This window comes from Lethenteron reissneri, chromosome 18 (assembly GCF_015708825.2).
Source record: "Lethenteron reissneri isolate LAM-NWPU_2019-01 chromosome 18, ASM1570882v1, whole genome shotgun sequence".
In the NCBI taxonomy this organism is placed as follows: Eukaryota; Metazoa; Chordata; class Hyperoartia; order Petromyzontiformes; family Petromyzontidae; genus Lethenteron; species Lethenteron reissneri.
The window spans coordinates 7,789,848-7,803,873 of NC_083796.1; the positions used below are offsets into that span (position 1 = coordinate 7,789,848).

Here is a 14,026-nt window from a genome sequence, read left to right on the forward strand (position 1 = left end):
ACATAATTATCTGCGCCATAAAATTCCAACTCATTTTTTTAATTCATGCAAGCGGCACCCATAAAAAAACGTGAGATGGAAATGCAGTAAATAAACAATCCAACAATCAGAATCCTAACAATATCCCACGATAGGTTTAGAATATAATGTTGCCTGTAGTTTTGATGGTCTGCTGCTATTGCTGCTGCTGTGAAATAGAGCTCTATAGTTATTTGGTTCTTTCGGTTAAGTCACGTCTAAAGATAAAATAATAAATTAAATTAAATAATAGCATACGACGTTTCGATTGCAACACAAGCAATCATCATCAGGTATAATGAAATAGCGACATAAAATCTAACCAGAAAACTATAGACAGACATATTAGCAGACAGATATCACCAAGATACATAGAGAGAGCAACACAGGTAACAAAGAGGAGTGATCATCTCTGTGGGGTGGCCTTAAATAGACAGAGGGGGGAGGAGGCAGAGAGAGGGAGGGGGTTAGAGAAAACATTTGCATATCAATGAGTGGACAACAAAACAAGGTGCTGCAAGTGCGATGACACGGCAAGCAAGCCTGAAAATCAGAAGGACAAACTAAAATTCAATAACCTAGTAAAATATCGAAATGTAATGTAAAACAACACAGAGGGTCGGTCAACACACAATTAACGCATAGCCTGGTTGATAGAGCTGTATAGCTCATCGGATTCTTCAAGTATAAACAACTATTCTGATTCTGCAACTGTTTTCATGAGGAGTCTCACGCTGCTGCGTTGCCGTCTTCATTACCTCGCCCCTGCTGGGGCCACAGGCCCTGCTTCTTGTTCCCCGATCACGTTGACCCAGAAGCAGCCTTGGACTCGTCACCAAGGCGACTGTTAACATCACCCGATGGCAGGAATCAAACGAAGCGGTCTCTCCGAGTGTACAAACTTTTTGACGTGGCATAAAGCATTGGCAGTGGTGCACACACACAAATAGCCAAAAACAAAACTCAACACGTTTGTCAATAACACTGCTTTAAATCGGAAAAAACAATATATTTGGTTATGTTTTGGCCGATGGCACTTCTCCGTAGCAGAGTGTTGATAATGTATTATTCTGTAAAATTGTCGCAAGTGTTCATTTATTACTCTTTGGTTCTTTTGGTAAAGTCACGTAGGTAGAAAAAAAATTAGATCGCGATGTTTTCGATCGCCACACAAGCAATCGTCCTCAGGTGGGATAGAGGACGATTGCTTGTGTGGCGATCGAAACGTCGTGATCTATTTTTTTAAGAGAATTTTATACATACGTGATTTTACCGAAAGAACCAAAGAGTATGGATTCCTGCAGTCACGAAAGCTTCACATCAAGTTTGTTCATTGATTGTTACTTCTCCAAGAGTGCAGTGCAGTTTTATGGCTCCTCTGCCACCCCTTAACAGGAGCTTATCCATAGTCCTTCCCGTTTACCCATTACTAGTTGACCCCTACCCTTTGCTCCGAGCCTCTTCGGCCTTAAGCTCTGACTCATGTTCTCAACGGCAGCTGAAACCAGCCCAATCCAGGCGTGTGACCTTGTTTAAGGAGGGCAGGTCATACGCAGCCACGGTTGGGGGGAGAGTTAATATGACAGTCCGCGTTAAAGAAACTTCAAAACAAATGTGAACGCTAAACGGAGTGAGCTAAGGACATGTGATCTTGCTTCCATAGCTCGCCGGCGTGTTTCTCTGGGCTGTAGCCGTACGGTGTTCGGCATGGAGCCCGACCAGAGGTCGCAACCGGGTACCTGATACCCGTACCCTACCCGATACCCGGCTACCCGTACCCGGCCAGGTACGGGTACGGGTAGGCCGTGAGTCACTGGTGAGTAACCGTTTATCACTCATTTCGGGTAGGGTACGGGTACGGGTAGCGTACGGGTGCCCATACCCGGCCGGGTATGGGTACAGGTACCCATTTGCGACCCTGGTGCGGCCGGGTACGGGTACGGATAAGGAATCAAAACCCGTTTGCGACCTCTGTGCCTGACAGTGCGCTCCAAGTACTGTGGGGCTCCTGCAGAATGGTGTACCCCGTGAGCGCAAGTGAAGCCTCCACGCAAAAGCCCCACGATTTGCTTTCATCTACCAACTGTTCCAGCTCTCAGCCGCTGTGTATACGAGGAAAGGCTGCGATACCCATCACTTCATTGCCAATGGTGTTAGATAGTTAAATAACGCGACGATTTATTTAGACTTGTCTTTAACAATTTATCCTGGAAAGGTGACTGAGCCTATAGCAGGGCAGGTGGGGGGGCTCAGCCCCCTCCAGCACCCCCCCGAATGGTACTACAGTGCTGCAGTGACCTCTGATGTCTGGGATGCCAAGACAGAGAGTGCGAGAACACGCAAGCGGACGTATACGTTTGGTACCTGGTGCCCACTGCTATTTTTACGGAAATCAAGAATGTTGAAGGGGGGGGGGGGTCTGCTAAGTTTTGAGTTTCCCTTCTAAGAATCGAAGACTCGATCCACAAAGAGGAAGATTGAGTCATGCTATGTTTTCCATCGCAGGCATCCAATGCCAGTAAAAAACTATTCACAGCCAGAGAAGGGACATTGCCTGAAATGTCACGCATGTGTGTTGAGTTTTCGGTATTTGTGATGGTGCACAACTGGCAATGCAGTATCACAAATCATTGTTGCTGAATACCAGTTAATGGTCTGGTGCAGTCCCATTTAATTTCTAGTGGCTTGTGTTCCCAGCTTGATGAAGGCTAAAAGAATCAGCTATGCCTGGCCTGGGCGCTATGGTGTTATACATAAATGTGCCTCTTTCTCTTGCAGGCCATGATGGCTTCATACGAGCGCTTGGGTGATTGCAGTAAATTGGCTGCCCCTTGGGGATTTGTGCGGGTTGGCGGTGGTGGGGGTGCGGATGTAGGTGGTGCAAGTGTGGATTAAGAGGGAGCAGTGACAGTGGCTTGATTGGTCACATTCCGCGAAGGATTCTCATAGAAATTGGTAAACTACGGCACTGAGCCTGCTCGAACGACTCCTTCCAGCATTGCGACCGGGCGATTGTGTGCACGTGTATACCGGTACACGCTCCCCACAATTGGCTCCCCACCGAACATTTCGGTATTCGGATTCAGAATCTCCTGTTGATTATATGGGGTGCCATATAATTTCACCTCCACATTTATAAACATGCGTTTAGAGTATTTGGCTGCTATTAATTTCCACATGATACATCACTTCGCTGAGCTCTCATTTCTGGTCAGGTCACGTCTAAATAGCTCAGTGGGTCTAACCTGGTCAAATATAGTTTAGTTTTTAGTTTTATATTGGATACGTGTAAACTAATTTCGCAATGTGCCGTTGCATTTCAGACCAGATAATTGTGTTACATTGGCACATCGATTTAAAAGACTCGGGCAATTTTAATGAAAAGCGCCATGCCACCTCGAGTTTGCTGGGTGTATCTTTCTCCGTGCCCCCCCCGCACCCCCTCAGAACCTTGTTATGAGTTCACTTCTGTTTGCAACAAAATACAAATAGATTTCCCGTCTCCCAAACAATGTTACGTACATTGCATTGTCAAGGAGCTCACAGTCGGCCCTAAAAACCAGGGTCATGGATAACCGATTAAAGAAATCACGGAGAGGACAGTGTTGAGCAGGGATGAGCGGTGAGCTTGTGTTATGTGGAATGGGGGGTGGAACAGTGGCAGTGTGGCGGTGTGTCCAGGTCTTTATTTTTGTTTACAGAGTAAGCTCGTCAAAAATCCGTTGAGCAATGCAGCGCAGTAAAGTAACATAATGAGCTCTTTGTGCGGCACTGGCACTTGTCCAGGCCACCCTTCAAACTGGCCGCCTCCATCGCCTCCTTCATAAACCTCGGCCGGTGTCGGTCCCCCACAAGCCCACGGCCCTGGTCGCTGTAGAATGCGTGGCGCTGTAGAATGCGTGGCGCCCTAAGCTGATACGACATGAGGAATTACCCGATACGGCGCAGGGACAGGGCAACCACGGGTGATGCCGCTGTCACCTGGTGTCACCTGGGCGCCGTCCTCTTTACGCTGCGATTCGGCATTTTGCAGCACTCGCACCGTGACTCTCGCCCACTTCTTTTCTCTTTCATCGAAAATTCCGAACTGCCAGTTGTAATAAAAAAAAGAAAGCGCAAGAGATCGTCGGTGACTTAAAAGGAGGGCATGCCCGGTTTTGTGGAGTTCTGTGAGAAAGTCGATCGCAAGCGGCAGCCTGCGGAAGTGGTTTTGCCAAAGACAACTTGGCACGGGGTGGTGCACCGCAGAAGGCCTCGCGCAGAGAACTTGCCTCCGGTTGCTCCATAGTTGTGGCCAGCCAAAGACAGCCACGGCAAGGATGTCCTGCCAAAAATCATCTTGCCCGAGAAAGCCAGCGCGCCCTCATTACAAGTAATGAGCGAGCATACAACGCATTTGGGGAACTGCACAGCCAATGTGATTAGTCTGTGTAATCAGCCAGCAGTAACATGTGCAGCAGCTCAGATTCTATCCCAGCCCAGGGATTACAGGTTGCCTTGTATAATTGCCATGCAGTATCAAGAACGCAAGACATCAAGGCTCATTTGGTTGTGTGAGCGGTGAGCGCGCTGCACTATGAACCCGGCGACCCGAGTTCAATTCCTGCTCACGCCCAACACCAGGGACAATTATCTGAACTGGTCATGGGCCTCCCCTAGGTCAACTCAGCCTAAAAGGAGTACCTGGTGATAAACATCGCCATTGGGGAGACAAAGGCGGCCGGGCGTGGTGCTGGCCACCCACCCCCTCGTGTGCCGTGCCGACCTTCATACTGTAGGTGCTCAATACCAACACTTGCCCCAACAGTCTGTTTAGGCTATATGGGAGATCTCTACCCTTGTCTTTGCACCTCTCTATCGAGGGCCCGCCATGATGCGATATGCAAGTGGAGACAGAGCTTGTATAAATGTGTTTTTTTATTTAATTATCCTTTATATTGTGTCATCGGCTTTACTTTTGGGAGGGGCTCTGTAGATTTTTTTGAAAGCATGAAATCCAAACTGTCAACACAGTACATTTAAAATATATATATATATGTCCTTTTCCATAAATGAGCCAATTGACTGGCACATTTTACGGGCACAAACGAGCTGTAATGTTTAATTGGGTATTCCCTATTGACACATCAAATTCGTAATGGAGTGGTGGCGCAGTGGCTCATGCACTACTTGTGAACCGTGCTTCTTCAGTTCAATTCCCATCCAGGGCTAATGTCAAACAACTCCCATGGCCAATACTGTATGGGGAGGCTTTCCTCCAGCAGTAGATTGACAAAGGGCTGTATATTATTAAATTTGTTGGATCCGTTTTCCCTTGGATTGAATTTTTAAAAATTCCAACAAGCACGTCACTCCTTCTGCTGCGCTGCCCTCATGGTCTGGAACTCCCTTCCCCCTGTGGACGCGCCTGCTCATGTTAAAGTCCCGGCTTCCAGACCTGTCTCTGTGACCTAAACACGCCGCCTAAGCTGTCCGCACAGCAATTTGTAAAGCGGTCGCATTTTAGCATCGTTGTGCGAATCCATATTCACTCATAACCGCATTGTGTGCGGTCCTTCATACCTGTCAACCCCTTATCAGCGCCTACCTTATTACAGGCCAATTTAGACCTTATCGGTCACCCCGTGCCCCTTATACATTTCACCGTTCATCTTACAAAGTCCCATCACAAGGGAGAAACGCAAACAAATAGACTTTTTTTTGCCCGTATTGAAACGGCTGCATGCCATATGGACCTGAAAACTCAATTTCCCTGTAGAAGAATACGGGAAAACCGTACGAGTTGACACGGTATGTGGTTGTCTCGCCTAACCTCGTCACTTCCGCACACAGGTGCGTGCTGGCCAGCTCTGTGAGCCACGTGTCACTGAACGCCTGTTTATTTTATGGTTTTTCTGTCTTTGTTCCAGGACCAAAGGGACTGCGTGTGGGTAAGTGAACTCAGTTGGCAACGCATTATACGCAGTGTTGACGTATCGCAAGCACAGCACTGATTACCATCTCCAGTTTGTTGCCAGATGGTGTCATAGTAAAGAAAATACATGGTTAAAAGGGAACCTGCTGTGGTGCAATGGTTATCACACCGGGCTTCAGAATAAGAATATGTATTTATACTGGAGGAATCCTTTGAGCTACAAAGCTCTTTTTCACAGGTGTAAGCGAGACACCGCCGATTTGATCTCCTCCTGCGGCAATTGAAATGATGGGCAAGTTTCTGAAATCCCACCTCCTTTGTCTTCCTCCCGGTATATGAATGGGAACACCAATTCGTCAATCGCTAGGTAACGTATGGTTGGGCAAAGTGTAGAAGATACTCACACCTCTTCCAAGACACGTGATCAGCATGGAAGAATAGGCCAAAGTACCATCTAGAGCACCTGTTATGGGAGGCTTTTCCATCAGCAATGGGGTTGGCAACAATGTACAGGGATGCACCTCTACATTTACCTATCTATCACTTTTTCTGATTAAAAAGTTAAACTTTAAACCTTACATATTGTTTCTACGTTCCATATGCATTTGTGGCTTCACTTGTGGTCAATTATAATTAATTAAGTATGATTTTCAATTAATTGACCATGATTAATTGGTGGACTGCATTCCAAAATTCTATCGTCTCGTTGAGTGTGCACGATGCCTCCCCACTCACCCTGCTGGTGTATGCGCCGTGCGTGCAGGTGACATCCTTGCCATCATCTTCGGCATCCTCTTCGTCATCTGCTTCGTCGTCCTGGTCATTTATTGCTTCTCCCAAAGACGCAAAACGTACGGACAGATCGCGGAAATGTCGTGATCGGAAACTTTCAATGACGGGGCGCAAACCTGGTTCTAGGTTGGGTGGCCAACGCGAAGTTTTGGTTTTCTTGGTGGTTGTAGTAGACCCTTTGGAGGAGCATCGTAATGGCAACCAGTGGATTAGTAGTTCGGCGGTGAGGGTACTGACCCAACACCGCTGCCCGTTCTCAATAGGTGATGCAGAGATAGTGGTGGAAATTCCACAGTCCTCTGGTGGGGGGAGGTTGTCTTCATTTAACACAACAATAGTTTTTATTTCTACAGTGCTCGTGATGGGTAGAGTTAACCCCGACTAGGACTTGTATCTGCACCCTTGTGATGATTGTGAGCACAATGAGCTATCATGGCCTTAATCAACTTCATTTGCTACTCTACCTTGTTCGGTGACCTTGTCACTGGAGCGTTGCTGTAAAAGGCCAGGTATAATTTGGATGTTAAATTACAGGATAATCCTGGCTGTATGATGAACTGCAGCTGAAAGATCCATTGGCATAGAAAGTGGCCTTTATAATTGGTGATAAAGGGGACTATAATAATAAAATATATATACATGCTCGTAATTTATTCAGGAAATTCTCACTAAGTCCAATGCTTTTTTTCTGGAGGAACCCACTTTCGGATGTTTGACAAATTCTATGAATAACTGTTTGGATTTGTGGAAGGAATCTGGAATACGAGGGGAAAACACAAATATATATGAGGTTATGACACTCAGCACTTAATCAATCTCCTGGCTACTTCACATTCCTACAACACCTGGCAAGCCTTGTTGCTCGCTTATTCAAACACTAAGCAGGTGCAACAACTGCTTAGCTTCTGAGATCATAGCTTTGATATGGTCATAGTCGACAATGATAACATAATCATGAATTATAGCAGTAATTTCACGGTTGTAATTTTCAATAAAATACGTAAAACGATTTCAAATAGTTTGCAATGATCACTCGTGATGACAGGTAATGTTTCAATTGTTTAGACTACAGTCTGGTTTTGTACATTGTTTTTTTTGTATCACCCACAGGTCCAGACAGTCTGCCACCAAACGCGACGTTATCTACAAACCGGCCGCTAACCACGACGGTGTCCAGATTTGACGGTGGAACGAGGGTGAGCGTTGATCCCGATGCTCCCAATGAAGGTGCCAAGAACGAACTGGCTCAGTCCTTCTATTATCACCATTGCCGTTATTATGGTTGCTATGTCATAAGCCGATAACATGACCACACCGTTGTTAGTCGATTTTCAGATTGCGTGTTGGTGGGGTGACGCGCACACCTGGAACGTGGAGGCATGTGCCGGGTGCTTGTGGGAAAAGGGGAACACCTTGACTCGCAGTGTCACGAACAGTGTGTAAATGGCGCACCTTTACACCATCGTAATCACTATTATTTTTTCTTAGAAGCCAGCGGTAAAACCCAAATGGCTTCAGCTAACGCATTATCACTCCCAGCTTCGCTAATGACGAGAACTTTCTTGAAATGCTTTTCTCAACCGTTTCGCCCTCTTGCCAATCTCCTTCATTGAGCGACGCTTGAAACACGTAAACCCAGGTCAAACCTGGAACTTTCTGCACGATATCTAAACATATACCACTCTTGCCATTCATTGGAGCACAATTTTATTGCGAAGTTACCATTTCTCTAATTGTATTGTTTTTCAAACACCTTATTAGTTTAAAAGCCGTGTTCATGGACTGCCTTTTGAACTGAAACCTTCGGGTGAGTGTGGGACACATGTTTATAGCCGGTTTCTGACTCGGCCGTCGTAAAGCATCGTTGCCGGGAAGTATCCGTCAGATGTTGACGAATTCACTCGGAGGGCGTGAAGAGTTGCCACATGGGTTTGCCGCATCCATCCAAAGCAGATGTCGCTCAAGGGGTTAATTTAAGACCAAGCGTGAGATCTTCTTGGTTCTTTCGGTAAAGTCACGTAGAAGGGAAGTAATAAAATAATAAAATTAAAAATAAAACATAATAAAATAATTCTCACGACGTTTCGGGCCACAACGCAAGCACGTGGTGCTGTTTCATTCAGACGCTGTCTCCTCGACAGACCTGGTTTTCACCTGAGGACGGCTACTTGCGTTGTGGCCGAAACGTCGTGAGAATTATTTTATTATGTTTTATTTTTATTATTTTATTACTTTTCTTCTACGTGACTGTACCTAAAGAACCAAGAAGATGAATCCCTGCAGTCACGAAAGCTTTAAATCGAAATTCAAGCGTGAGATGTTTGTTCTTGTCACGCGCAGAAGGCAATGAGCCACACCTGCCACCGGGGAAGGCAAAGTGTGGGCTCATGTGTGAGCTCTTCCACTCTCTGCTTTGGCTTTTCGAGCGAGGTTCTTTGTTAGCTGTGGGCTCCCTCGGGATGTGTGCAACTGACACTGCAGCAAAGTCAACATCCTTGTGGTCAAGAAATGTCTCCTGAAGGTTTTTTTTTTTAAGTGAATGTCATGCCGACAACTGAGATTGTACTGGGAGATCAAGTTTTAGGATTGTGGTGGAATTTATGTTAAGCGTGCGGTTTGGGTTTTTTGGACTCGGTTCTTTGTTCTTGGAAATAACAAAAAAACGTGTTCAATTTTAGACTTAGTTAGACTTAGTCTTTCACGACCAATATTATGATTCATAATTAGTTTATTTTGCGTTAGGTGGTGTGAAAATACATGTCGTAAGCCCTCCTCCACCGCCACAACTAATTAATACAAGTGTCACGTGAATCGAATGTTCCAGATGTATTACTGCTGCAGGAGCGCCACCGGTGTGGTTGTTGGAGAGTAATCTCACAGCGTTTAAATGGGTACGGACGTTTCACGGGATATTACATCCAGCATCATCAGGTTATTCATAATCAACGTTTTTGGGTTTAGATCGCGTTATTTATAAATGTGTCGTAACCCTCCACCACCCGACACGGCCAATCAGTAAAAAAGTGTCACGTTGACAAAAGACAAATAGTTCACTGCTTTAGCCCACCGGTGTGTTGAAGCCACAACATTTACAATTTGAGTACGACGTTTCGCTGGTAATTGCATCCAGCGAATTGCCCGATGATGCTGGATGCAATTACCAGCGAAACGTCGTACTCAAATTGTAAATGTTGTGGCTTCAACACACCGGTGGGCTAAAGCAGTGAACTATTTGTCTTTTGTCAACGTGACACTTTTTTACTGATTGGCCGTGTCGGGTGGTGGAGGGTTACGACACATTTATAAATAACGCGATCTAAACCCAAAAACGTTGATTATGAATAACATTGGTCGCGAAAGCCTACGTGTTAAACTGATCATCAGGTTATTAATAGGAGCTCGGATCTTCAAATCGCTTCCTGATCCAGGTCCTTTAGTAGATGCCATGAACTCATCGGCACAGTCATGCATGGCATCTAGTTAAATAATTACAAATCTAGTTGATTGGTTGTGATTGGCAGGTTAGGTGAAACTATGTAGTCATTGGTGAAAATAGAAAATCTTCAATTACGTTAAGGTGTATTGTGTTTGTAATGAAGTTGCCATTTTAAGAACTTTTACGACACACATTTTTAAACGACCTAACCTAAAAGAGACCAATTGTGAACTGTGCATTTAGTTTCAAATCAGTAGATGTAGTTTTATACAAATTCAGTGCAGTATAATATATATCTAAATAAATAGATTTGTCCACTTCGTGAATAATAATGTGCAAACCCACGCTAGATTTATTTTCCTCGGAGTCGCAGATTTTCTATGGGAAAAAAATCAGCAATAACACAACCCTGTCACATGAAAGCTTTTGCCGTTGTTAAACTTGACTCAACCAGTTTATTTCTACGCCATCAGTGCTTCTTCATATGAAGTCAGCAGTCAAATAGTTTCATGGGCTGCGGAACTGTTGCAGATACTACTGGGTAGTTTTTCTTCTTCACGAAACATCATGTATCTCACTGCCCATTGCACAGCTAATGTAAGTAGATCGCATTAATAATGAATCAGCACAGCTGGCTTATTGGCAGAATCTGCCAGCATCGACTACCGATGTCACGTTGTACATTGACGCATTGTCGTAGCTGGAGCAGCAATGGTCATCGAGTAAATAAAAAGCAAGTGCATCTTTTTGAATGGATTTTAAGTTAACAGTTTTAGACTCGTTTTCATTTTCAAACAAGTGTTTTTTTTATGGTGAATGGTTGTCCGCGAAAAATATTTTGATGGTTGATAGTGGTCCACTGGTCCAGAACGTTAGGGTATATCGATCTCGGACATGTATATTATTAAGTACTGTGAAGTTAAACGCAAGAAACCTGTACATCAGACTTAATGACTTTCGCCTATTTCATAATGCAAGCTAGACATTGCATCCTGGACGCCTTAAAATAAATCTATATAGCCTGAGTCATGCTGTCACAGAAAAGGTCATAGTCACGCTCATGTATCTTAAACATATGCACGCCACATACAATTCGATGCCACTTATCGAATTGAACAACTCGTTTGATTAATTTTAATTCGGGACCACTATTTATTCACTGAATGTAATATTACTGCAAAAGTGTTTGACAAATATCATCAAAGATATTCGCGTGTTAATTTGGCAGTGATACATAGTGGTTGTATATTATTCGGGTTAGTGGGCGGTTGTAGTGAATGCTAATGTGGGTTGCCGGGTGAAGTTATCCAAAGTGCTCTATTGCTTTATGTGATTGCACATGCTGTGTCCCATAAGGCTTAGGACTGTCACGGAAGTCTGTGTGTGGCTTAATAACGGTCATGAGCAAAGTAAGAGGTCATTATAACCATGGAGAGCTCGTAGATTTAATAGATATTATATGAATATTAGGATGCATAAGGATCTTCATATATACTGTGTATTGCATATGAAGTAAGTTTTAAAAATGCTGTAAGTATGTTATGCTGTTTGAAAAAAAAAATCATTGGAGTACTACATAATACAGTGCTATATTTGTCTAAATTAAATGCTTCTATATCTAAACCGAGTTATTGCAACATTTTATTTGCGAATTAATTTTGCGATTAAATTGCCCAAAAAAGAATTTCAACAATGAGTTTGGATCAATTTGCAGAGTACAGTGACGAGACTTTGAATGCAATCGGGTTGAGAATTTCAGCCACATGGGTCTGGTGACTGTAAATCTGGCAAAACAGGTTCTGCATGGGCGAGAGTACTTTGGTCCGTCTTTTAAAAACGGGGGGGGGGGGGGGGGGGCGTCATTTATGATTGCCACCTTAGGAGGTACACAAAATGCGGGGCATATCGTGGAAAGAAAGGTATCTCATAATACCAGAAGAGGGGAAAACTACATTTCGATTTAAAGCTTTCGTGACTGCAGGGATTCATATTCTTGGTTCTTTCGGTAAAGTCACGTAGAAGGGAAATAATAAAGTATGAAAAATGAAAAATAAAATTCTCACGACGTTTCGATTGCAACACAAGCAATCATCATCAGGTGTGAAATCCACAGCAACGCCACTTTTTTCTAATTTTCTTGTTGTGGTTTTCACACCTGATGATGATTGCTTGTGTTGCAATCGAAACGTCGTGAGAATTTTATTGTTAAATTTTTATTATTTCCCTTCTACGTGACTTTACCGAAAGAACCAAGAATATAGGAGAAAACTAGTCGTATAATCGTTGTCTTGCAACGACTACAAGATTTATCGGGATGGCTTCCTCACAGAGAGGGATGTCCTGGGAAAAAAAACCAGAACAGGTGCAGAACCTATATACAGCGTGGTCCATATGTCTTGTGACTCCCGTTTCATTCTATAAAACGTCATCTTTTTTTGTACACTATTGGCTATGAAAACAGAAACAAATAATATATCACGACGTTTCGATCGCAACGGGCCCTATGGTGTAGTGTTTTGATGAAGGACTTCTTCTGAGCCGGATGGTGGTGGGAGTCAGGCTTTAGATAGGAATCCGTGTGGATGGCTTTCCTGCAGACGGAATGTCCCAACGAGACATCAGGCCTCGTCTCGATCAAAACATCCAGGAATGATAGCTTACCATCATTTTCCACTTCCATGGTGAATTTGATGGATGGGTGTATGGAATTGATATGGTTGAAAAAAATCTCGCTGGTTCAGTAGTTAGTTCCATTGCTGGATTATTTTTTCCGCCTGAGGACGACCCGCTTGTGTTGCGATCGAAACGTCGTGAGAAATATTTTTTTTAGTTTTCCTTCATTTTTCTACCTACGTGACTTTAACGAAAGAACCAAAGAGTATGGATTCCTGCAGTCACGAAAGCTTCAAATCAAGATAGAAACAAATGAGCAAAGGAAAAATAAAAAAATTAGGGGTCAATTAATTTGCCGGGTCACAAGACACCTGTACCACCACCACCCTGTGCACGACTGTGCGCTGTATGGTTTGGTGTGAAAGCCCTGTTCGGGCACGCTCACATCTGAGGGCGTCGCACTCTCTGCACAAACGCAATTAGATGACGCCAAAGCCACAGAGTGCTTTTATTTTCATCGTCACTGGCGGCCTCTGCTGGGAGGGCTTAAGCGTCAGCTGATGGGGGTATTGCTGTCTGCCTGAAGCCTCAAGTGCCTCTCCATATAGCCTTAGCAACTGAAAGTGCTTTACATCAACATGTCATCCATTGCATTGCCATGTTGCAGGCAAGTCGACGAAACCCCCCCACCACCACCACCACCGCGTGGCAGCTCTCGTGGTGACATTGCGACCGTGGGACGCACACTCACCTGGATTGACCCACCGTGACCAGGACGTGGCCTCAGCCAAACGCTTAAGCGTAACTTTACACCGCGTTGTGCACACACGTGCACAATGTACCCGTGCGTGTTTTGTTTGTGCGGCAATAATGTCAGGGTATGTGGCATTTGCTTTCTCTCTAAGAGTTTGTTTCCTCTCTCGAGGCGGGGCCGTGTTTTGTCATTGCAAAACAGAGAAGGCCGACCCCCTCCGCATTCCCCGTTCTGCCTCTTTAATGTTGTGGCTCAAAATGTGGAGCTCCTGCGAGACACTTGATAAGGTATCGTGATTTTTAAAACGGGCAATGTTGTCATCCTCAGCCGTATGTGATAACTTTATTCTAATAAATGGATTATAATTGCACGTGGTGTAAAATGTATCATGATTTAGCTTATAAAACCATAATAAGTGTTCTTATAGTAACATGTGTCAATTGTTTTTTTTTTGTTTTTTTCCCATTTCAAATTTTTTTATATTAACATCTGTGTCAAT

General features: G+C 44.3%; 1 protein-coding gene across 2 annotated transcripts in view; it reads left to right on the forward strand.

Moving 5' to 3' along the window:
• The window catches only part of LOC133343810 (carbonic anhydrase 14-like), a 54,991-nt gene extending 41,094 nt beyond the window's left edge, over window positions 1-13,897 (forward strand). For both annotated transcript variants that reach the window (XM_061553663.1, XM_061553664.1), the window contains exons 10-13: window positions 5,928-5,948; window positions 6,696-6,783; window positions 7,835-9,655; window positions 10,109-13,897. In XM_061553663.1, coding sequence (XP_061409647.1) covers window positions 5,928-5,948; window positions 6,696-6,783; window positions 7,835-7,907 — 182 coding nt within the window. In that variant the 3' untranslated portion in view covers window positions 7,908-9,655; window positions 10,109-13,897. The remainder of the gene's footprint in view (window positions 1-5,927; window positions 5,949-6,695; window positions 6,784-7,834; window positions 9,656-10,108) is intronic.
• The last annotated feature ends 129 nt before the right edge of the window (window positions 13,898-14,026 follow it).